Genomic DNA, 22,181 nt, shown 5'->3' with positions numbered 1-22,181 from the left:
CTAAGCTTAAGTGGCTAACAGATAGAGTGTAACGTTAAACACTGTAGAATTAGCGAGAAAGTGACTGAAAGAAGAAGAGCTGTGAGTGCTTGAGTAGAACTAGTGGATTTTTAAATGTTAAGCGGTAGTTAGCCGCTGTGGTGAATATTATAGCAAAAACAGCTGAATTTAGTGAGAGCAGCAAAAAGTGAAACAACGCTTGACCAACACACACAAGCACCGGAAATAAATAATATGTCACAGCAACACATCTTATGAGCGTGAACAGCTCTTTGCTGCTGAGTCTGGAGTTTATGATGGACTTTTTCAATTTGCCACGGTGGCTCATCATGTGACCATGGCAACCACAGAAACCACAGTGAGAGAAAAATGATGCAGGAGCTGATTATACTAGTATCGGAGTGTTACAGTACATGGTAAATCTGTATCATTCAAAATGATTAAACTTTCCACTAATTGTGAATTGAATCAGCGTCTGACTGATGTCACACTAACTGAAAACCCAGACGATAATATTGACAGGTGGCAGCCGTGTGTTGTCTGTAAGTAATTAGAAAGTGAAAAAATGTATATGTACATGGACCTGTAGGAATACCCTTCCCCTCTACCTTCATCAATCTCATGAACTCATCAATGGCCTCTTCTTCTCCTGGGAACTGCTTCTTCAGGTTCTCTGCCATCTCACTCTTCCCTGCATAGATATGGTATTCCCTGAGAATGAAGTAATGTAGAGATTGGAAATCTTGTTTTGATCAGTTTGAAGCCTTCTGTACATACTCTCAAGTGTGGAAATTAAAAAAAAACATTTATTGATAGATGAGTTAGTATTTGTAAGAAATACAGTTAATGTCATAGTCAGATTTGTTTATTGTAGATTTGATGTAGTTGGTTACTTCTGGTAAAGAGTTCAGTGTGCACACAAAATACAGGAACCCACTGAAAGAAAGAATTGAGTTTTAAAATAAGCATTATGTGATTGTGCAACCTACCTGCGCTGGTCAAGCTGACCCAGGACCAGTGTGTCAAAGTGCTGCTCCAGCCGTGTGAACTGCAATTGTCCCTCTGTGATCTGATCCAGTGCAACCCTCAGCAGGCTACCCTCATGAAGCTGACCCAGGTAATGGATCCCTGGTGGAGGCAGTGAGGGGGTTATGCGATTTTGGGATTTTCCTCTCCTTTAGTATGTTATATAGTTTGTTTGTGCATTCAAAATGTGTTCTAAGTCAAATTTAGGGGCAAACAGAGCTTTCTCCATGTTGCGTCTCCTAAGACAGGACTTCTCTTGACCTGCTTGAAACGCTTCAAGTGCATTTTTATATTTCACTATAATATAGTAAAGTTGTTCCTTATATACACACACATATACTGTGTATATATATATATATATATATATATATATATACAGAGAGAGAGAGAGAGAGAGAGAGAGAGATAGAAGTAACCATTGTGTCAGAAGAGAAGAATTAAACAGGGTTTTCTTAGGGCTATAGGATCCAAAAATAAATAGGAAGTGTAGAGGCCCTTGCTTTTAATGACTTCAGCCCATCTGCGCCCACAGGACATCACTAGTTTATCACACTGCTCTGGTTTGATCTTGGTCCATTCTTCTTCAGTCTCTTTCACAGTTCAGTAACTGTAGTGGGTTTCTTAGACATTACTTTGTTGCCAAGGATTTTCCAGAGATTCTCTTTGGGGTTTAAATCTGGAATCTGGGCTGGCGAAAAACAATAGAAAAACATCGGACAAAATGCACAAAAAGATTGAGCAGAAGAGTAATGGCTCTTGCACTGGGCTCTACGGAGATGGTACCTTAGCTGCTCAATGTGTTTCACTAAGGCTCTTTAAGCTGGCAACCCTCCTTCTCCTGCCCATAACTCCATTTTGGTAGGGTCTATAATTATGTCCACCTACATTTTTTTAGTAGAGGTCTGAAGATAATAATGAGCCTTTGGATTGGTATCCAGAATTTTTTTCCGGGGGTGATCTCCTCTTCCCCACATGAATGGGAGTGGATGGGCAATGTGCTTCTGGGCACAGGACAGCCGCAAAAACGACACAAAGGTGTGTGCTGCAGTGCCGCGCTTGGCCGCTAAGCCCATGGTGGCATATGACGCAAGTGCCTGTCCTGGGTTAAACTTGCAAATCTTCTCGGAACCTGTTAGGTTTTTCACAGGCTAGAGAGCCCAGAGAGCCGCGTCATTACATCACTGTATACATCTGAGGATTCCCCAAAGGATAACAACAACAATGGTGGACTACAACACACTTGGATGGAGATTTTGTTTGAGAAGGAAGCTAACACGTTTTGATTCTTATTAACACTGAATGTAAGATGTTAATGTTAGCCTTTGTTGGAAGCTAACATTAGCTCTAGTGGGCTAGCCTTAGCTAACCTTACCTAACCTTACCTAGCATAGACTACCTGGTATTGATCACATTGCAGTTAAAATTAATGATCCAATAATTTATGTGTTTACAGTCAATGTCATAATCAAATGACCGCAACCTGGAGCTGTGTTCAATGAGAACTGCAATTACACCAGATATTTTTAATGTTTGTTTGCCGGGTTAATAGTTCTTTGATTTTCTGAAAGGAACTGTGTATAATTATTGTGCATAATTTTAGAATAATTTAAGAATTTTACAAAAATCTGTCACATTCTTTGAACCTCTGAAAAAAAAACCTGTCCTAACTTTGCAAGGCCTTTCCATGTGGCAAAATGTCACTTCATTTTGCCACATTTTGTTTTTTCCTTTTTGATTTCCACCACCACCTTTAAGACCGCTACCATCCCCCCTCTAAACTGACAGTATTAAACTGTGAGGACCAGAGCTCCGTTTTGCACTCTCTTTGGATGCAAAGCCAGACCAGCCAATGTTGTGCCTGAGGGCCATACCGTCACCTGTATTAATACGTATTATGTGTATTACGTCTGAAATCAAAATAGGGCCATGGGGCAGTTTGGCCCAGGATGGCATGGCCGTTTGGGAAGTCTCCAGATTCTCTGCTTGTAATATAGGGTAGCCTACATATTCAGCTTGCTGGACGAGAACACTTGTTACGTTTAGGGGTGGGTATCGTTTGGGTTATTTCAATACCGGTTCTAAAACGATACTTCTCTCTCCCTCACACACACATATATGAAATTATTATATATATATAACTTGCCTTTGCGCGTAGACTGGCCTAATTTATTAAACATCTGTCACCAAATGCATGCATTATTGCATTATTTACTAATTTCACATTCAGATTTTTCATTATTTCCTTCAAACTCTGCACTTGCACTCAAATAGCTTCTCCTTTTGCTCAAATAGTTCTGCTCAAACTGTATGCTTGTGCACAAATATATTGATGTATTTCTGCTGCGCGCTGGGATTTTTTGTGACAACCTTATCAAAAATAACCAAAAGGATTCCATGTGAAATTATCTCTATCTCCTTGCGGGTGAGTTGGCCTACATAGAGCGTCCTGTACGGCTGATTACTCTTTAACCTGGTTCAGTGGGCCAGATTTATCTCCCCAGGGATTTAAGCTTCTAATTTTGATATTATTACTTGTGACAACACATTGGTATGGTCCTGAGGGGTATGGCAGTGGGTAGTTGTAATCGTTTTTGTCAAAAGTGCTGAGTTTTATGTTTATCTTCTTGTTGTTGGAAGGTAAAGTTAAACGTCAGCTGGTTCTTGTTGCCATGCAGATGTTCCTCCTTTCATTTGACCTGAGCTCTGTGCGCCAGGGCGTGATTAAGGAGGATCGAACGTGATTTTTTTCTTGTTTTCATTTCCCTGGCGGCAGTAGCTGCAATGCCAGCCAGGTGGTGAGCAGGTCAGATTAGTTATACAGTCTATGGTACCGAAGGCAGTGGAAGAAACAAGATGAAAACACTTTGGGAATGAATCACAGCACTCTATCAAATTATCTGCCAGACTTTTACAGTATACTTACACATTACAGAGTCTTAATTTCATAGTTGACATGTTATGTTATGTGTTATGACCATAGACGTATAATAAAATAAGTGGACAGATGTATAGAGATGTAAAACGCACATTGAAAATATGATATAAATCGGATGAACTTTGTCATACCAGGTTGGTTTCCAGTTACCAGTAGGTTGCACTGTGGCTGTTGGTCACTATTGCCATGTGATTGTCTTCAGGCCTGGACTCCCATCATGTATGGGGCATTTGGTGCTGCTTGAACAATGTATATTGAAGTTACAGCGACTTACTGTTTGCGGCGGGCGGATCAAAATGGATTCCATGCCATTACCCACCATACACAAAACATGCATCATGTTTCCCTATATCAGGTATAGAACCCACAACGTAAGTTTCATGTAAATGAATTATTATTTGTATTATTATTATTTTTCCTGTTGCCAGTAGGCGATGCTATGCTTATGACTAAATATTGAGATGCAGATGTGTTCAGGCCTGGACTGTTATGAATCATGAGAAATTTGGGGCATATTGGATAATGTATGTTGAAGTTACAACCACTTCCTCTTTCACGGCAAAGGATGGTCGCCACGACAACAGAGTTTGATGAAAGCTATGACTATACGTAAATTTTGTCAGACAGATGTGTTCAGGCCAAAAGTCCAATCATGCCTGAGAAGTTTGGGACAGATTGGACAATGTATGGTCATGTTAAAGATCACTTCCTGGTTCATGGCGTGGGGGAGCGCCCAGGACTGAGACCCATAAAATATCAAATTTTTCACCACTTCTGATCAGTTAAGTTAAGTTAAAATAATAATAATAATAATTAAAGCTGCAAGCAGCGATGAACAGGCCCTCGGACTCGGTGCATGTCGGCGAGATGGCTGGTCGCTGGCACACGCGATTTACATCAATCCTGGGGGAGGGGTTGTAATTTAGTCTATGGTCAGGTTTAAACAACTTTCTCTTGTTTGGCAATAGGGGCAGCTTTGGCACATCGCCACGCCCATACTGTGCCGTTAAAACGCAAACGCCAAGTATTGTTTGGTCACACATGTCTTAAGATCGTACTAACCAATTTTGAAGTCGATCGTCTTAAATCACTAGGACGAGTTTGTTAAAGTATAATGACATATAAAAACATGTGACTTCCTGTCGCCAGCAGGGGGCGCTATGACTGTGAGTCAATATTGAGATGTAGGTGTGGTCAGGACAGGACTCTTGTCAGGCTTAACAAATTTGGTGCAGACTGTGACAGTGTATTCTAAAATTACAACAACTTCCTGTTTGAGGCGAAAGGCCGAACTTGAGCGCCATGCCACGGAGACACAGAGCAAAAAATAAAAAAAAGTGCATGAGTATCATTTGGTCAGACATGGCTTTAGATGATACGGGCTAATTTTGAAGTCGGTCTTGTTAAATCCCTAGGAGGAGTTTGTTAAAGTGCAAAAGTGTGAAAATGGGTATAAAATGGCCGACTTCCGGTTGATTTTAGCATATGGCTCCAAGAGGCTTTTTTGTATGTCTCAATGAGTTATCTATGCATACAGTTTTTAAGAATTTTATGTCAATCCTGGGGAGGGGCTGTAATTTAATGCTTGCCAGCAGGGGGGGCTACCGCTAAGAGTCAATATTGAGATGTAGGTTGGTCCAGGTCGGGTCTCTGGTCATGTATGTGACATTCGGTGAAAAATGGACAATGTATGGTCAGGTTAAAACGACTTTCTCTTGTTTAGCGATAAGGCCGACTTTGGGGCCACGTCAGACCTATACAGTGCAGTTGAAATGCAAACGCCAAGTATCGTTTGGTCATACGTCTAAAGATGGTACTAACCAAGTTTAAAGTCGATCATGTTAAATCTCTAGGAGGATTTCGTTAAAGTATAGACATGTGAACCATGTGACTTCCTTTCGCCAGCAAGGGGCGCCATGACTGTGAGTCAATATTAAGATGGGATTGTGTTCGGGGCGGCCTCTTACAAATCATGAGAAATTTGGTGCAGATTGGATATGTATCGCGAAGTTTGAGCTATTTCCTGTTTGAAGGCAAAAGGCCAAACTTGGGCACCAAGCCATAGCAAAACATAACAAAGTGCCTAGCGAAAAATAACAAAGTGCCTATTATCGTTTGACCAAACATGTCTTTATATGAGACTGGATAATGTTGAAGGTGATCGGATCAAATCTCTAGGAAGAGTTTGTTAAAGTATGACACATGCAAAAGTGGAAAAATTACCATAAAATTAAAAATGGCCGACTTACTGTCTAGTTTACGATAGCACTTTAAGAGGCTTTTTTGTGTGTCTGGTAGAGTGCTACCTGCCTACCGATTTTGGTAAATGTACCTCATTCGTAGCACCCTGGCTGATTCAGGCCAAATTGCCAGTGGACAGAAACATCAAGTTCACCAGAGAAGAAGTCAAGGAAACCAGTTTGCCTTTCTTAGACTGTGATGTCCATATGGAGAATGACAGGAGCCTCCACATTGGGGTATACAGAAAACCTACTCACACAGATCAATATCTACTGTTTGACTCCCACCACCCCCTGGAACACACGCTTGGAATTATCAGAACACTGCAACATAGAGCTGATAACGTACCCACCAGCTCACAGGCCCAAGGGGAAGAACGCAAGTACCTGAGAGGCACTCTCACAACTTGTAGTTACCCAGCTGGACCTTTGTGAAAACGGCAGCTGCTTCAAGAAAGAAAACCAAAGTGGTTGTAAAAGAAAAGAAAACAAGAGAAACAACATAGTCATCCCACATGTGGCTGGGGTATCAGAGAAACTCAGGGGGATCTTCAACAAACACCGCATCCGTGTGGATTTCAAACCCATTAACTCAGACAGAGACTAGTACATCCCAAGGACAGAACACCACACACCCACAAAAGCAATCAGGTTCATGCTGTCCAATGCAACGAGGAATGCCAAGATCTCTACATTGGAGAAACAATACAACCACTGCTAAACGCATGGCCCAACACAGGATAGCTAACCCCTCAGGCCTGGACTCTGCTGTCCACTTACATCTCAAGGAGAAAGCCCACTCTTTTGATGGCAACAATGTCCACATCCTGGACAGAGAGGACAGATGGTTTGAAAGAGGAGTAAAAGAAGCCATCTATGTAAGAGTAGAGAAACCATTGCTAAACAGAGGAGGAGGTCTGAGACACCACTTATCTCCAATTTACAATGCTGCCCTTTCATCCCTTCCCAGGAGATTCAACAATCTAACCTAACCGTTCACAGTTGGCCTCCTGTGACTCCAACGACTCGTCGTTATGACCCAATAGAGTACTAACAAAGTTGAAATCTACTTCCCACCAACAACTGTCACTCCAAAGGCGGTCGTTGGCACTTGGAGCACAAAGGGTTCCAGTGACATCATCGGCCTTATGAAAGGTTAAATACCTGGATCTCCACACCAGATAGTTGGATCAGTCCCAGCCTGGTCAGATGCATACATGAACTGATTAAGCCTCTTGGACGAGAGTTGGATGACAATTCATTTTTGTAAAAAATAATAATAAGAAGAAGACAAAAGAGCAAATCCAATAGGTCCCTCTCCCACGTCTTCGTTGGTGCTTTGGCCCTAATAAAAGCACAAAATTAAAATTGGCTGACTTCCTGTTGGGTGGAGCTAATGAAATCTAATGAGAAATGTCTGAAATAATTAACAAATAATTAAATCAAAAACATAACTAGTTTGAACATGCATCCACAGTTTTGTGTATTTTTGTGCATCCTAAAGGCCTCGAACATGTGTTCGTAAAGTGAAAATGAATGCACAAAGTCCAAGATGCCTGACTTTCTGTCAGACGAAAAAAAATTAAAAGAAATGTCATTATGTTCTTTAAGATGATGGCAAAGATCCCACCAAATTTTGTGAACATTGAATCACCATTCATTGAGCCCTTTTCTTTAAAACAAGAGCTCCATCTAGTGGACTCAACAAATACAACTAATGTTAAATGAAGCTTCATTTGGACATCACTATCGTCCATCCTAAGCCCCTCAAATGGTGCAGTAGAAAAATAATAATGATAACTTCTTCAAAAACAATGAAGCTGGGAGCAGGAAATCTGTGCTGGCAACAACATATCTCATATCATAATCTGCTGATTTTGTTATGCTTACTTTATTATGCTGCTATAGGCCTAGTCTGCTGGGTGATAGTACTGTTCCTAATACTCTGAGCTTCTATCCTCTCTGTCTGTATTATTCATGTCTCATCAATGCATGTTACTAATTCAACTTCTTGTCGACTTGTCTCGCAGGTCTCTGCTGATCGTGGTGGGGCTTGCTGCCGTGGTCCTACACGACGCTTCCTGCTGCTGTTATCACTATTACTCATATACAGTATACTATCATTAGTTTTATACATTATGAAATTCACGGGCCATAAAAACCTCCTCAGTAATAAATCTCACTGTATCAGAGCTGTTATTACCACTACTCATCATTGATCATATTTGCCACCATAATTATTATCATTGTCATATTCTATCATCTTAGAGGTACTTGTTTCTGCTATTGTACTATATTGACTGCCATAACATATGAGTCATACTCACATTACTATAGATATTATTACTGTTACTTTTGTGGTTGCCTGCATCTCTGGGACTGTCTCTATGTCTGTCTAAAACTCTATAATAACAAAGGACATTTCTTTTACCAACTATACATCATTTGAACACCATGCCTTTGTTTTATGCAGTCCTTTGATTATATGTGTGACTATTTATAGACCAACCAAATACCACCCCTTTTTTATCAGTGAGTTTCGGAGCTTCTATCAATTTTACACTCAACTTACAACATGGTTTTAATAACTGGCGATTTTAATATACACACAGATAATTGTTCAGATCCCACTGCAAGTGAATAAAGAAGAGCCATTTGGATCCTGACAATTTGCCCAACTACCTACCTATATCCAACTTACCATTTTTAAGTAAAGTTTTAGAAAATGATTGGTGATTTTAATACAGACGTCTTGAAGAAGGATGCCTTCATATGTAAAGCTCTGAGGTCTTTTAGTAGCCTATTTGATTTACGCCAGTTGATCACCCAATTCACAAGGGTCGGTACTGATACCCAAACCATCATTGATTTAATATTCTATGGTGACAGTCGTGTTCAACAGTTTTATCAGCAGAAGGGAGTCCAGATAAATACTTTTTCCTTGACTAAAGTACCCAGCGATGCAATTCTCAAAAAGCTCAAAAGTCTAAATCCTAATAAAGCAACAGATTTGGATAATATTCCCACGAGGTTCATTCAAGATGCTGCAGAAGTTATTGCTCCATGCATAACCAACATGTCCATTGAACAAAGCAAATTTCCAACTGAATTTAAAAGGGCAAGGGTAACCCCTTTACACAAAAAGGGAAGCAAGCTAGAGCAGGGAAACTATCGCCAAGTATCTATTTTATGTTGCCTCTCAAAAATAATGGAAAGGGTTGTTTATGAGCAAATAGAAGGCTATTTATCCACACATAATCTTCTGTATGAGTTTCAATCTGGTTTTAGAAAGTCTCACTCCACTGATATGTGCCTGCTTTACTTGACTGATTACATCAAGAAGGAAGTGGATGAAGGGAAATACTGTGGTATGGTTATGTTAGATCTTCAATAAGCCTTCGTCACAGTCAATCATTCTATTTTATTAGCTAAACTTAAGGCCTTGGGCTTCAACAACACAGCACGTCAGGGGGTTCGGTCCTACTTGGAGGGCAGAGAACAAGTAGTAGATGTGAACGGGACTATATCAGATCCACTCCCACTGTCATGTGGAGTTCCACAAGGGAGCATCCTAGGGCCTCTATTTTTTCTGCTCTATATTAATGACATGGAGTCAGCGTGTAACTGCAACCTATATCTTTACACGGATGATTCAGCCCTCCTATTCTCTCATCAAGATAAAGCTGTAGTGGAGAGTGTACTGAGTTCAGAACTTCAGAAAGTCAGTCTTTGGCTAGTTGAAAACAAGCTGTCCCTTCATTTAGGTAAGACCGAGTCAATACTATTTGGTTCAAATTCAAAGTTTAGAAAGTCTCCTGGGTTCAAGGTAGTAGTGGGTGAAACTGAGATTATAGCTCAAAACACTGTAACTTATCTAGGATGCATTCTTGATAATAAACATACTGGGGAGAGCATGGCGGTGAAAGTTATTACCAAGATAAATCAGAAAACAAAATTTCTGGCAAGAAATCCCTAACCCTAACCCTAACCCATCTTATTGATGGAAAAGCCTTAGAGACACTGACTGGGGCCCTAGTTCAAGGTCACTTTGACTATGTCTGCACCTCATGGTTTACTAACCTTTCAAAAAACTCAAAACTAAATTACAAACATCCCAAAACAAACTAGTAAGGCTAATTCTCAAGCTTCAAACTCTCACTCATCTCACTCCTGCTCATTTTAGTAGCCTTAAGTGGCTGAAAGTAGAGAACAGGGTAAATTATATACAACTGTGTATGGTGCATAGAATTATAAAAAATGACGTACCTAAATATCTATATAATTAGTTTTCTAGAATACTGAACACACACAGCTACTCCACAAGGAGAAGTGCTACTGATTTAGTGGTATTTAGATTTAAAAGTTGCTTGTGAAAGGGTTCTTTTTTATATTCAGCAACAGTTTTATGGAATGGGTTAGCTACCAATCTGAAGCCAATGGGTTCTCTAGTGAGTTTCAAAACCGCCTTAAAAAAATGGTTGAGTATCAGACAGTCATAAGATGGTTGTATTTATTGGTATCTTTTTAACTTATGTATGTGTATGTGTGTATATTTGTATGTGTGTATGTTTGTATGTGTTTGATTGAATTGTGTTGTTTTATTTCCTTCCTACACTATCATATACATTGCGTTTGACACACACGCACACTCTCACACATCACTCTCACACACACACTTACAAATGCATACACTACGAAGGGACCACAATTTTTTGTGTTAATCTTTTGTCCTGATGCACTTTTGTATTCCTACCCTTGTGCATATGACAATAAAGAATTTCAATCAATCAAAGCTGTTTTTCCAATTAAATTATTTTTTAAAGAGTAACACTATTTTGGAACAGTGTCAATCTGGTTTTAGGATGAACCACAGTACCGAGACAACCTTCGTGAAGATTGTTAATGATCTCAGGTGTAACATGGACTCTCAGAAACTGTCAGTCCTGGTGCTACTGGATCTAAGTGCTGTTTTTGATACAGTAGACCACCACATATTGTTTAATAGACTCAGACACCTGGTGGGCCTCTCTGGTACTGTTCTTAACTGGTTTTATTCCTACCTCACAGATCGTCACTTTCTTGTAGAAATGGATACATGTTCCCCAGGAACGCATGAGCTTAAGTGTAGGACCTCTAGGGGAAGTGATGTTTAAGGAATTCTTTGAGTCTGGCTGTCTGCTCAGCATCGCAGGAAGACAGTGTAGATAAGACATTTGTAAGCTTGTTTCGATAAGAGATAAGGTTTGGTTTACAACCTCGGACCCTCTTAGGGTAATAAAACCTAGAACCCCAAGGATTAAGGACCTCCTTTTAACCTAAATCAACGTCAAATCTGACCGCACTTCGAACTGGAGGAGCTGTCTCTGTGAGACAGATGGACTTTCATTAATAAAACAGAACTTTGTGTAGATGTTTGGAAAAACAGTTAAAGTTCGATGTTTCATCGCAACTGGCTGTTCAAAGACTTTCTTGCAAGTGTGTAACAGTATATGCATTATTTGTATCTTGTTGTGATTATGTTTATGTGGTTTCAGAAGTGCAAAGTCTATCTAATTCCTGAAATATTGTTTGTGTTTTAATAATAGGCCCGTCACTCAGTATCTGTATCTGTTAAAACTGTCTGCCTAAAGATTTTGGTTAAATTGGATATCAAGAAGATTAATAACGGAAAATCAACCAGAGATAGCCAACCAGAGACAATGGCTGCCGAGCACACGCGTGGGTCGGCAGGTGCTCCGTGTGTGCTGCCTAACACGGCAATAGCCATCAAAAAGTTTCCACTAACTCGACTAATTCCTAAGTGGACAGTCAACACTGTTTTTATTATATGTTTGCTTTTATTAACTACACGGCAGCGTTTAACCATAGCAAACAATGTTTGTGCTCCATCAAACGGAAGCGAGCGTCTTCTGTACTCTGCCTACCTGGAGAATGGGCGAGCCAAAATACCGTCTACGCTACCTGGGCATACTAACTCAGCCGGTAAAACTGTGGTGCTTTTACATCTGGCGTTTATGGTATTGCTAGCTGGCGATGTGGAGATTAACCCTGGCCCGCCGCATCCCTTAAACAACTTCCAAAACAACTTAGTCTCGAATCAGGTACAGACACACACCTACTGGCTTGTGCAACCACTACTTAGACAGACGTGGCCAGGGGCTACAACCATCCAGCCGTGGCCATTACCAACAGCCTGGCCTATGGCTAACATCGGACTACTAACTCCTGCCCTCACCGAAGCCAATCCCAACTGGTTACTTTGGCGAGCCGCAGTGGCTAATCTAAACGAACTGCTGCGACCTGAGCTCAGGTCTCAGAGCTGGGTTACAAGGGGCTACCCGTCTGCAACAACCCTGAACCTGTCCTCCGTCTGGAGACAATCGCCTCACGCAGCTGTGCCACTTCGAGAGCCATCTTCGCTTGACCTGGTGACCGGACATCGGCCTCAACAACCTCGAACGAACATCACAACAGCAGAGCTGCGCCTGACTAGACCTACCGGCGCGATGAAGACACTCACCTCCACCATCGGCGGGCAGGCATCAGTTTCGAGGGGGCCAGCGGTACACCAGGAGAGGGATGGAGATCGCCTGTCATCGCCTGTCAGTGTTTTGGCCTTTGTGGCGCTGCCCTCTGTCTACGCCGGAGGAGAGGAGGCGCAGGTGCCTGCTAGCCCTAATCTGTCTGCGGGCTACTCTGCGGATCAGAACTTGATTTCGGCGACGCAACAGGAGGTTGCCACTGAGCCCGGATCAGATGGACAGTTTTCATACACAAACTCACGAACAACTCGTAATCCTGTTCTTAAAAAACATAAACAACTTAAAATTTTCAGGACACTTAATCAGGCTCGGACTGTCTGGGACAAAGGGTACAAGAAAGGGGGGCTGTTTGGGGGCCATTTAAATGTTTGTAGCTTGATACCAAAACGCGAACAGATTGAACATTTGTTATGTAATCGACTTTATGGGTCTATCCGAAACGTGGCTCACCAGCTCTTCACCCGAAGCTGCGGTGACACTACCAGAATATAATACGTTCAGGAAAGACAGGGGGCAGGGGAGGGGAGGGGGGGTTCTTATGTATGTGAAGAATAACTTGAAATGCAGTGAGATTGAATGGCCTAGTAACATCACTCTTGAATGCATTGGAGTAAACATTTACCTATCGAAGGAGATGTCCCTGACAGCTATCTGCATCTATCGCATACCCACTGCTAGTCAGGATTTCTATGACCAGTTTAACGCACTCCTTGCGGCATGCAATCATAAACGAGAAATTGTCATTTCTGGCGATTTTAACGTAAATTGGGATAACAAAAAAGAAAGAAATAAACTCAAACTTATTACGGATTATTTTAACTTTACCCAAATAACACAGCAACCCACCAGAATCACACACTGTTCTTACTCTAGAATTGACTTAGTTTTTACTAATAAACCGGATAGGATCACAAACACCCATAATCAGTTAACAGGTATATCAGATCATAACGCAGTTCTTTTTTCCACAAAGGTCAAACATTTAGATAATTTATATTATTCCTCGACCAAACGTAGGCCTACTATTAATATGACCATTCCCAATAACCAATTAGAAAACGTGAGCACAGCTTTGAAAGATACTGACTGGAGTGACTTAATGGAATGTAAAGACGCTGATGTTGGCAGCGATTTATTTCTCTCAAAAGTGAATGAGGTCATTCTTTCATTCTCTAGGAGGGGGCGCCATGGGAGGAGGAAGTCCAGCTCCCTCCCTTGGCTGAACCCTACATGTCTAAAACTTATAAAGCACAGGGATCAGTTACTTAAAAAATCTCTTAAATCTGGAATTAATATAGACAGACTTAACTTTACAAGGGCTAGAAATAAAGTTACATCTGAATTACGCAAGGCCAAGGCAAATTTTTTCATGCAGATTATTGATAATGCTAGAGGTAATAGTAAGAAAATATGGCAGAACATTAATAAATTAACTGGGAAACCTAAACCTAAACAGGAAAGCAGAGGCATGGAATTGATAATTGGTAATCAACTAGTGAGCGATCCCGCTGTCCTCTCACAAGAGCTTAACTCTTTTTTTATTAATTCAATAGAAGATTTGGTGAAGCAGTTCACATCCTCAGAGGCCTCTGATCAGCTGGCAGATCAAACTGACAGTGACCAACCTAAATTTCATATCCAAGACATCACAGAACAAGAAGTCATTAAGATCATAACTGCCTTGAATAACTCTAAAGCCAAGGATATCTATGGGCTCAATACTAGCTTCTTAAAGTCACATAAGGAGGTCTTAGCGCCCCCACTCACGCATATGATTAATCTATCTATAAGAAATTCCACCGTTCCTAGGGCTCTATAAAGAGCCCTAGGAACGGAACGGAAAAAAGAGAGAGGTCTATAAAGCTGGGGACAAAACCGATATGAATAATTACAGACCAATCAGCATTTTACCTATTACCTCAAAAAATTATTGAAAAGTGGGTTTCTAAGCAATTAATTGATTTCCTCTGTAATAGCCAAACACCTTTGCACCCTATGCAGTTTGGATTTCGTCCTCAACATTCTACAGAGACTGCCTTGGCCATGTTCATGGAAAAAACTAAATGCCAGCTAGATAAGAATGGTTGTGTTGGTGCTGTCTTCTTGGACTTAAAAAGAGCGTTTGACACTGTGAATCACAAGGTACTATTGTCGAAACTGTCTCTTTTTAATCTCTTCTCAAGCTATTAGTTGGTTTCAATCATATCTATCATATAGAGAACAATGTACTGTGGTAGATGGCTTTAAGTCTACTTTCATGGGGTGTCCAGTAGGGGTCCCTCAGGGGTCCATACTGGGGCCCATTTAATTTTCTCTTTACATTAATGATTTACCTGAATACTGTTTGAATGTTGACGTCCAGCTTTATGCAGATGACACAGTCATTTTCACTAAAGCTAAAAACCCAGAGGAAGCAGCATGCGTCCTCTCCACAGCTCTTACACACATACAAACATGGCTAAACAGATCTTGCCTTATACTGAATACTAAAAAAACTGTTTGTATATATTTGAGTAAGCAACCCTCCTCTAAGCTTCTGCAGACTGGGGTACCCTAGGGTACAGAAGAGCTAGAAGTAGTGACAGATTTTAAATACTTAAGTGTCATTATAGACTCCAATCTTTCTTTTAAAAAACACATAAAAATTATATCTAAAAAAATTAAGTTCAATCTCAAGTTCTATGACAGATGTCGCTGCCCTGATGTTCCTACATGCAATGATATTTTCCCATTTAAGTTATTGTGTCACCAGCTGGTCTATGTCGGGCTCTGTCACCCTTAAGCCAGTGGAGCTCTTGTACAAAAAGGCACTTAAAACTCTGGATAAAAAACCCTTAACATACCATCACTGTAACATCTTAGAGAAATACAATCTATTGAGTTTTGATAATTTTTGTAAATTCTCATACAGTTGCCTTACTTATAAAGTTCTACATGGCCTGGCGCCACCCCCCCTGCAAGAATTTATTAAATATCGTCAGACTCGGGTTACACGGGCAGTGGTCAATAGGGATGTTGAGATTCCCTCTAGGAAAACATCTTTTAGCCACAATTCACTATCTGTAAAAGGTAGTGCATTGTGGAACACAATTCCCCTATCTATAAGGGAATCTCCTTCCTTGACCACTTTTAAGTATCATCTTAAGGCGTGGCTCAGGGCTAACCAAATATGTAACCATCATTAACACAGATATATTTTCTTGTCTCTTTTATCTATCTTTTTTTTCATTTTCTTTTTCTTTTTATTTAAATTCTTCTCTTATATCTCTTCTTGTTGTTTAGTATACTTAGTCTTCTACTAACTCTGTCTATGTGTGTCTAAGTATGTCCTCTGTTTCTTAGTCTTTTAAACACCTAACCTGCCTACATTGGACTACAGATGGAAATTAGCCCCTGGGCTACAATCTGGCATATTGACATGTACTTTGTATATGTTCATTAATGTGCATTGTCCTGAAATAATAAAATAAAATAAAATAAAATAAATAATCTTCCCTGTTAGAATTCCGGCATAAAAAGCAGTTAAGTCACTCAGAACCAGAGGGCTGGGTCAGAAAGAGCTGCCTTCTCAATACCCACGTAGATAAGAGAGGGACAGCTCTTGTCTTCGCTCTCTCTGCAACTTCCTCCTGCACCTCTGCACCTCTGACCCCCCTCCGTTACCTCCCTCTTCGTTCCCTTTGTTCTTTTGTCTAACTTTTTTAACCCAGAGTTAGCAAGAGACGTTGTTTTCGTACTAAAGTATTTTCGTTTATTAATCTAATTTTTAACACGAAACTTTATAAGTTTCTACGACACGTCTTTAATTTTCCTAAGTATAGTACAACCCCTCGTGCCGTCTTTTCCTTTCTGTCTGGCCGACAAATTGCATCAAACTCTAGGTCAGAACCGGTCAGAATTTTTGTCAACCCACGAACAACTTCCAGAGGCAAGCCACCTGAAGAGCTGAATTCGAGTCAGGACGGGAGCAGACGAACCCGCCGAACCAACCACGCAGCTGACCGAGTCTACAGAACCAGAACTAAGGTCCGCCAAACACCGGGACACGGACCTACGATCCTGCGGTACTGTAAGACGCCAGGGCGACTGTAATATCAACGGCAAAGTAAGGTTGGCCTTTTAATGCAACTCTTGGTTAAACGTTGGTGACGTTGGTGGTCCGATCTGAGTTCTGTTGACAGTTTAATTAGATCCAGTTTCGGTCCGCCAGTAATATTTTATGTCAGCCCGTAGGTCAGAATCACTCTGGTCTTGAACTTTTTCATATCCACATTTAACCCTTTTTCACTTATCTATTCACTGTTGCACTGTATTATATTCTCTTTGTTAGGTAGTCAAATAAATGTTTATAACCTTACGTCGTTGGGAGAGTCTTCCGTTCTGTGCAGAAAGTGTTGGTCACTGATAAGGCTGTGGTACGAATTTAGGCGTTCAAGACTCTAAAAATTGGCCGTAGGTGTGAATGGTTGTCTTTCTCTGTACGTCTCTATGTGCCCTGTGATAGACTGGCGTCCTGTCCAGGGTGTACCCCGCCTCACGCCCGATGTCAGCTGGGATCTGCTCCAGCACCCCCGCGACCCGACCCCGGCATAAGCGGTTGAAGATGAATGAATGAATGAATGAAAGACAAGACTGATAAAATTTAACAATCAATTACTTTAAATAACTAACAGGTATTAAACCTTCACCAAAGTTTAATAAACATCCTGTCTTAATTTGGTGTGGTGCCCTTACTTCGAGGTAAATTAAATCCTAAATTTTAACGAGTCGTGTTAATTCATAATTAATTCAGCGACTACTATATTCTAGCCATAACAAAAGTAGGCTTACTCTCCTACATAAGTGTGGGGTGCCCCAGGGGTCCAATACTTTTTAATTTATATATTCTCCCCCTTGGGGATTACATCAGGAGACACAGCATCAATTTTCACAGCTATGCTGATGATACACAGCTCTACATTGCTGTGTCTCCTGATGACACAGGGTCTATTGATTCCCTTTTAAATGGTATTTTAGATATAAAGTCATGCATGGCAGAGAACTTCTAACAGCTCAACCAGGACAAAATAGAGGTTTTAATTATTGGTCCTGAAGGCAAGGGAGAGAAACTTTTACAAAAACTAAATGCTTTTAAACATTCACAGTGCGTTAAAAACCTGAGCTTTCTTAATAATTCTGAGCTTGATTTTTTTTCCACACATCAGAAATACTACAAAGATTGGTTTTTACCATCTTAAGAATCTAGCCAGAGTTTGCCCATTTCTCTCTCTGGCCAGCACAGAAGTGCAAATGCATGCTTTTATCACTAGCCGGTTAGATTACTGTCTCTCTGGTCTCCCAAAAAAGAGCATTTTACATCTTCAGCTGCTCCAGAACTCCGTTGCACGTGTTCTGACCAAGACCAGAACGCGGGCTCACATAACACCAGTTTTAGAATCGCTGCATTGGCTCCATGTGCGCTTCAGGATTGATTTTAAGGTTCTTTTATTAGTTTTTATGTGTCTTAACGGCCTTGGGCTTTCTTATCTTTCTGACCTGCTTTTACCGTATCGGCCCTTGTGGACCCTGAGGTCCACTGGTACTGGTCTTTTATCTGTTCCCAATATGAGAACTAAAACCTTTGGTGAAGCCTCATTTTATCATTACAGCCCTCGCCTGTGGAACAGCCTTCCGGAGGGCCTCAGGGCCACTGAGTCTGTTAATGCTTTTAACAAAGGCTCAAGAGGGGCTGTGTGTTACACAATTGAAGGAGTTGGGATGTCAAGGGGGTTTGTTTTCTTTTATATTAATGTAAAGCACTTTGTGCTGGATTTTAATATGTATGAATCGTGCTATATAAATAAAGCTGATTTGATTTGATTTGTCTATCTTTCTTTGTCTCTCTCTGTTCATCTGTCTGTCTCTTCTTTCTTTCTCTCTTCTTTTCTTCCTTCCTAACCGGTCAAGACAGATTAAATTCAAAAAACTTTATTTGTCCCCGGGGGGCAATTCAGGGAAAGATGTCCGTCCTCCATAGAGCTGGGTCTGTTTGATGTTCCTGCCTGTTAAAAGGAAGATTTTCATTACCACTGTTTACTAAACGGGGGTATTGTAAGGTCTATGTAAATAATAAGTAAGTCATAGAGTGTGGTCTATACCTACTCTATATGTAAACTGTCTGAACCTGTTTTGTTATGATTTGGCACTGTAAATATAATTGAATTGAATTAAGTATGAGTAACAATGCATTTGTGCACAAGCATAGTTTGAGCAGAAGCAGAATAAATGTGAAGTGTGAAATGTGAACTATTTGAGCACATGGAGTTATTTGAGTGCGAGTGCAGAGTTTGAAGGAAAATAAGACAAATCTGAACGCGAAATCAGTAAATAATGCACTAAAACCAAAAGACCAGGGTTGTACTTCCTGACTATGGCCCTTCAACATCTGCAGCAAACTGCTGTGGATGTTTTACCAGTCTGTGGTCACCAGTGTCCTCTTCTACACTGGTGTGCTGGGGGGGGCAGCATATCCATGAAGGACACCTCCAGACTGGATAAACTGATCAGACTTTGTGGTCGGCATGAAACTGGACTCGCTGCTGACAGTGGCAGAGAGACACTGCTGGATAGTATGGACAGTGCCAGCCACCCCCTGCACACCGTCATCAGCATCCAGAGGAGCCTGTTCAGTGGAAGGCTGCTCCTGCCCAAGTGTAGGACCAACAGGCTGAAGACTCACACTCTACAACTCCTCACTTGGGGGGAGGAAAAAATAAAGAGGACAGAAGGGAAGGAGTGGGAGCCACTCACTGAGCAATGAATAATCTACTCTTACATACCTGGACACTTATTTTTTAAGAGTTTATTGCTAACTGTTTTTTTATACCTTCTGTATTTATTTAACTAAGAGTTTATTGGTTATCCTATACTGTATTTTTTTTATACTTCCCTACGTTTTTGTAAGTTGATGGAAACTCAATTTCCTTGCGGGAGCCATCCCAAAGGGATCAATAAAGAGTCTAATTCTAAGACCACGCTCTTGAATTAAGATATAATAACTCCATACATTCGTGACATTCACAGAGGCAGCAGGGTCCCTCTGGAGCAGCGGGAGGTCATAGTCCCCTTCTTGGGAGCCAACAACGACACCACACTGCTGGAGGCAGTGTCTCAGTTTGACTGATTCAGACTTTAAACTTTACTTTGAACCAGAAACTAACCAGTGTAGAATGAAAGCTTGGTGTATTTTATCATATTGTATCCGTGGTGGAATTAGCAAGGTAGCTATCTAACTAGCCAGCCACTACAGCAATCCACCAATCACAGAACAGTAGTACTAGCCAATAACAGTACAGTGGGGCAGGACGATGCCGGGGGAGACATGCGCTGTATGTACTATGTATACTAACTATACAGTTACTGTATATATACGGTACATATAGCTGTAATTTGAGAATGGTTGTGTCCCAGCTGCCCTTGTTTTCCATTGAGCTAGCACCACCATTATGTTGCTGGATTTGGTTGTAGATCACCTCTGATGGCTCTTATTGGTTATACAATAGGTCTATCCAGAAGCATTTTGCTCTGCTCCGTTAAGAGAGGGATAACAGAATAACAGTCCTGTGCTCCGGCAGACATGGAGTGCAGCTCACTAGACTTCACTCCACCCCTGCCAAGAGAGCTGAAGGGAAATCATTTTTATGTGTTCAGATGTGTGTGTGTGTGTGTGTGTGTGAGTCCTGTCTTCTTACCCACATCAAACTCAAATCCCTTATTCTGAAAGGTGTGTGTGCAGCCTCCAGCCTGATCATGTTGCTCCAGAACTAATACCCTCTTCCCGGCTTTAGACAAAAGTGCTGCTGCTGTCAAACCTCCTACACCGCTGCCAATCACCACCGCATCCAGAGCAGGGGGAACACGGTCTGCACGAAACCCTACAGGACAGCACAGATTGGATTTGAAAATCAGTCTGGTGGAAAGGTTATTAGGATGCTCTCAAGAGTCCTTTCTTAACATATTCAACATGAAGGTTTTTAAATTGCATCACAACTTTCACAGACTGTATCTGCAGTGAAAAAGACTACAGGACTGGTTATAGCAGCTTGTAAAACTATAAAATCTGAAGGGTAGAGAAATGTAGAAGGCCAGCTACTACCGAGAAGAAAGATTTCCCCCAGTAACATAATTCTTGTAGTCATCTTTCAGAAACAGTTTTGCTGATGACTCTAAAGAGCTGGTTGAAAACTACTTCTGCAAGCTTCCCTGTTCCCCAACACTTTCTCACAGCAACAATAATTTGAAGAGAAGAATTAGACTTGTATGTTGTGTGTCATTGGAAAATGGTTGTCAAACCTAATTATTATTTGGTCAAACACTTTCAATAAGTTTGATGTTGAAAGATAATAAAAAGCTACAGTACAGCGTCTGCTAATAATTAAGATTAAATCCCCTGTATCAGAAAGACATTTTCTCACCTCTCTTCAGCCTGTCATCCCTCTGCCTGCTGTTAGTGACCAATGGTCCCGGTGGCCTCAGACACTTCTCACTGAACACCTTGTAGCGTTTCCCGGTGGTCAGAAAGAGGACGACAACCACCAGCAGCACACAGCTCAAAACACCAAGCAGCCACCACCACATAGCAGAGGAGAGTTGTTGGTCCACTATATAGTTCTGACAGCAGGCTGGAGAAGAGAGTAACAGGACAAAAACAGCTATAAAATAAGATTTAGAGTAGATTGAGAGAACAATCCAAAAAGAGAAGGGGTGAGGTAGGAATAAAGGATAAATAGAAACGTTAGTAAGAAAAGACAGATCCTCCAACAAGGCTTCCCCTCAAAAGAGCACTAAACTGCAGAGGGGGAGGTGGTTAAAGTTAAGTGCGGGGTGGAGGACATGGAACATGTGACATTTTGGAAATTCTGACTCCACAAAGAGCTGAGCAGATAACACATTCTCCACACCAAGGACATGAGACTGGCAGAGAAGAGAGAACTGCTTGTTTATCATCCCTTCAGACGCCACTAAGACTGGTGTACAAAGCACCCAGTACCCATTTGTAGCTCGTTCTAAACTGCCTCAGGATGACTATACTTACAAAAATCTTACTGTATGGCTGAAATCACCATAGTTCCCCTGCATGCATGTGAACAAAGATGCTTACAGAGCCAATATGATGTGAATGGGATATGTTTAGGTCACTTGGCTTTCTGGGTAAATGGGTTCAGGTTTATGTACTGTAAAGTTAAAGTCCTGACTATTTGAACTTTCCAGAGTTTCAGTGAAACAAATATTCATTGTTTGCAGTCAGTGCAGTGTGACATACTCTTGATGCTGTGCTAAAAAGACTGATGTACAATAAAGAATAATAATTAGAGCAATAACTACAAAAAGAAATATGAATGTTAAAACTGGTTGTCTGTGTAAAATAAATAAAAGTGTCTTCCCTGGCTCATTAATCAC

At 41.0% G+C, this 22,181-nt stretch overlaps 1 protein-coding gene across 1 annotated transcript in view; it reads right to left on the bottom strand.

Moving 5' to 3' along the window:
• Nucleotides 1-21,359, bottom strand: part of LOC310959241 (all-trans-retinol 13,14-reductase-like) — a gene marked incomplete at its 5' end in the record, with an annotated part of 50,938 nt that extends 29,579 nt beyond the window's left edge. Inside the window, 4 exons of the mRNA XM_083930528.1 lie at nt 609-711; nt 990-1,128; nt 20,474-20,656; nt 21,197-21,359. Of these exons, the coding sequence (XP_083786654.1) occupies nt 609-711; nt 990-1,128; nt 20,474-20,656; nt 21,197-21,359 (588 nt within the window). The remainder of the gene's footprint in view (nt 1-608; nt 712-989; nt 1,129-20,473; nt 20,657-21,196) is intronic.
• Between the last annotated feature and the right edge of the window lie 822 nt (nt 21,360-22,181).

Source organism: Echiichthys vipera, assembly GCF_963691815.1.
Source record: "Echiichthys vipera genome assembly, chromosome: 17".
NCBI lineage: Eukaryota > Metazoa > Chordata > Actinopteri > Perciformes > Trachinidae > Echiichthys > Echiichthys vipera.
The sequence above is the reverse complement of the archived record's forward strand: the minus strand, read 5'-3'. Positions and strand labels throughout refer to the sequence as shown.